Raw genomic sequence first — 3,746 nt, 5'->3', positions numbered from 1 at the left:
CTGGGCTCAGATGGTCCTCCCACCTCAGCCTCCCAAGTAGCTGGAACTATAGGCTCATGCCACTATGCCTGGCTGATTTTTGCATTTTTTTGTAGAGACTAGGTTTTGCCATATTGCTCAGGCTGGTCACCAACTCTTGAGCTCAAGTGATCTTCCTGCTTCGGCTTCCCAAAGTGCTGGGATTACAGGCATGAGCCACTGCTCCTGGCCTAGGCAAAGAGCCCTTGATGGTAGGAAGAGGGGTCAGAAAACTTTCTTCCAGATGATAACTATCTTCAGTAGTGTGTACCCTCAGGTTTCTCGAGTGACTGCTCAACTCTGCTGTTGCAGCAGGAAAGCCATAAACAAAGGGATGTGGCTGTGTGTGCTGCCCCTCAATTCATTCAGGGACACTGAGAATTTAATATCATGATTTTCACATATCGTGAAATATTATTCATGTGACTTTTTTCCCCCCAACCATTTTGAACATACGATCAACGGGCTCGATTTGGCCCAAGAACTATAGTTGGCTGACCCTGTAGAGAACTTAGAAAGCCCAATTTGTGTTATCATGATTGTCGAGGGTAGGTTAGGAAATCCCTAGTTCAAGCAGTCCCTGGTATGCCCATTTTTCAGCTAAGAATGCACTGCGGATTTTATTATCAAAGGGAAATCGTGAATTTAAGGGGTATCTGAGTTGTCAAGTAAGGGCTTGCAGTGCGAAGGCGCCATCTAGTGGTTTTAGATACAGCTGCAATTTATAGTTTAAAAGTGTTTTCTGGGAAATGGTTGGGGTTCAGGTGGCTCTCACAAGGGCTTATGAAACCTTCCTTGATTCCCACCTTCTTATGCACCTCTACCATTGTGTTTTTTGACCAGGGATATTTCTCTCAGTACCAATCGCTGCTCCACAGTACTAGGGGCTGGTCTGGGGCAGCACATGGTTAATAAAGACCCATGGATGGTTCCCATGCATACCCCATGGGGAATGCCCCACTGGAAACCTACTGCTTTCCCCTGGAAAATGTGTCTTCATAAGTAGAAGATCATAGACTGCCTTGAAACACAATCGAGTGGGTGAAGTAGAGCCAGATGACCTGCTTTCACACATGCCAAGTGTTGTTCATGCCTCTGAGATTGCAAAGTCCTGTATGTTCCCTTTGAGTCACTGTCAGAATGGTTCCAAAGCTTCAGCTATGTGCGCTGGGCAGGTGCAGGGATGCTGTAAAGATGCTGGAATGATCCCTTCCCTCAGTGTTCCACAGTGCAAAAGTGGGGCACTGGGGGTGGAGACCTAAGCGAGAGTCTGTCCTGGCCTGGCAGGGGCCGAAGTGAAGCTAGACCTTTGTCCTGGATCCTCCAGAGCCACCTTGGTTCTTGCTAGCTTCTGGCAGTTTCATGTTGTTAAATTGACTGTATCAGCATTTCCGGGTTTGAGGGGCACCTTACTGCTTTGTCTGCTGGAAGGCTTCCTGCAGTCTGACTGTTTCCATATTGACTATGACGTCCCAAAAGCCAAAGTCGTAGCTCAGTAGAGTAGACTCTGGTTCTGTGATTTGCTGAAGCACTTTTATGGAAATTCATCCGAGAGTTTTGAAATACAGCTCTCCCTTTAACAAAAGCCCCAAGTCCACCCAAGTTCTGAAATTCAGAATGAAGACAAGTCAGTTATCAGGTTTGAAGTCTATTTCAGTTGATTCAAGGGGTTGAAAGATTCAAATTAGTTTCCATAATGAATCTAACAGCAAGAAATTAAGGACTCTTGAAACAACAGTAATATTATTCAGAACATCTATGGATTACTTTTTTTTTTTTTCTTTGAGACACAGTCTCACTCTGTTGCCAGGCTGGAGTGCAGTGGTGTGATCTCGGCTCACTGCAACCTCTGCCTCCCAGGCAGTTCTCCTGTCTCAGCCTCCCAACTAGCTGGGACTACAGGCACGTGCCACCATGCCCAGCTAATTTTTGTATTTTTAGTAGAGATGGGATTTCACTATGTTGGCCAGGATAGTCTCCAACTCTTGACCTCAAGATCTGCCCGTCTTGGCCTCCCAAAGTGCTAGGATTACAGGCGTGAGCCACCATGTCCAGCCTATGGATTACTTTTTTTTTTCTTTTTTTTTTTTTTTTTTGAGGCAGAGTATTGTTCCCATTGCCCAGGCTGGAGTGCAGTATCGCAGTCTCAGCTCACTGCAGCTTCCGCCTCCTGGTTCAAGTGATTCTCCTGCCTCAGCCTCTCAAGTAGCTGGGATTACAGGCGTCTGCCACCACACCCAGCTAGTTTATTGTAATTTTAGTAGAGCTGGAGTTTCACCATGTTGGCCAGGCTGGTGCCAAACTCCTAACCTCAGGTGATCCACCCACCTCGGCCTCCCAAAGTGTGAGCCACCGTGCCCGGCCATGCAGCAGGATTTTCAATAAAGAGAAAGGGGCTAAAGAACCCAAACAGTTACAGTTATTTTTAGGTAATAACTGTTGTGAGTCAAGAAATCAAATACTTTATTAATCTATTTTCAGTGTTTTTGCCTTTCATCTTTGATTTTTATAAGCTTGTGTTTATTTTGATACGATGGTATATTTTCCCCCTCTATGTACAATTCACTGTCATAATGGTTAGGTGGTTGGAAGTGCCTCCATTAAGAATAACAAGCATTCAATTCATGCTTTTTCCAGGTCCTCTCCTGGAAGCTCGTGCCTGACAATTACCCCCCAGGTGACCAGCCACCACCACCCTCTTACATTTATGGGGCACAGCATTTGCTGCGATTGTTTGGTAAGAATCCTAGTTCCTGCTTTCTTCTTTCCATTTTTCATTTTTCATTGTCTTGTTAGCTTTCTGTACATCTTGTGGTTTGGGCTGTTATTATCTAACTAAGAAATGTGGGGATCTAAGAAAAATCAAACAAAGGTAACCTATCAAAGAAAAGGCACTGAATGAATCTTAAATTTCATAAAAATTATGTTTGTAGAATTTGTATTGCTACTCTGTCTTTGTTCAGTAAGAGCTTGGGGCTGTGTTTGAGAATGTGGATGTTAATTTCAGTTCCAATAGCGAGAAGGAGAGGCCCAGACCATCCCTGAGTCAATCCTATGCATTGTCAGATTCTGCTAATTGTAAATGGTTTTGCTTTTATTTTTAATGCAGTAAAACTTCCAGAAATCCTTGGAAAGATGTCCTTTTCTGAGAAGAATTTGAAGGCTTTATTGAAGCACTTTGATCTCTTTTTGAGGTATTTTTATTACTTTGTCAAAACTTATGTCTGTTGCCATGTATATGGCTTTTCTGAACTTCTCTTTAGCACATGGGGAAGTCAGCTCTGTGGTATTTTAAATAGTAGCAGTTACCTAAGTATGTATGGTTGGTTCTAAACTATGGGAATTAGGAGTGGGTTTTTTTGGTATTTCTTTTTTCCATAATTTCTCTAGTTTCTGAGTTGGGGCATTCATTGTACAGAGGTAAAGTTTTTTTGTGTGTCACTAGAAGAATTTAATTGAAAAACCTTATAAACAAAATAAGTTTCTAAAGTAGAAGTGATTGAGATTGATGATAATTTAGTTTTACATTTTTTTATTCAACAGAGCCTCAAGCATTGGACTTTCCTTTGTTTCATGTACATAAATTAATTTAAATAGTAACATTGATTGGGTTTTCGTCTTTATTTTATAATTAAGATAAAAGACCCCTAGTCTGTGTTGTGATATATGAATTCAGAGAAAAGTATTGTTCCCTGCAGCTGACAAAGCCAGTCATTTTCTTTTTTTTT

The 3,746-nt window shown here is 42.3% G+C and overlaps 1 protein-coding gene across 5 annotated transcripts in view; it reads left to right on the top strand.

The window, feature by feature from the left end:
* MSL3 (MSL complex subunit 3) overlaps positions 1–3,746 on the top strand; it is an 18,121-nt gene that overhangs the window by 11,780 nt on the left and 2,595 nt on the right. For all 5 annotated transcript variants that reach the window (XM_017518636.2, XM_017518637.2, XM_017518638.1 and 2 more), the window contains 2 exons: positions 2,656–2,755; positions 3,128–3,212. In XM_017518636.2, the coding sequence (XP_017374125.1) occupies positions 2,656–2,755; positions 3,128–3,212 (185 nt within the window). The remainder of the gene's footprint in view (positions 1–2,655; positions 2,756–3,127; positions 3,213–3,746) is intronic.

Source organism: Cebus imitator, unplaced genomic scaffold (assembly GCF_001604975.1).
Source record: "Cebus imitator isolate Cc_AM_T3 unplaced genomic scaffold, Cebus_imitator-1.0 Scaffold692, whole genome shotgun sequence".
NCBI lineage: Eukaryota > Metazoa > Chordata > Mammalia > Primates > Cebidae > Cebus > Cebus imitator.
The sequence above is the reverse complement of the archived record's forward strand: the minus strand, read 5'-3'. Positions and strand labels throughout refer to the sequence as shown.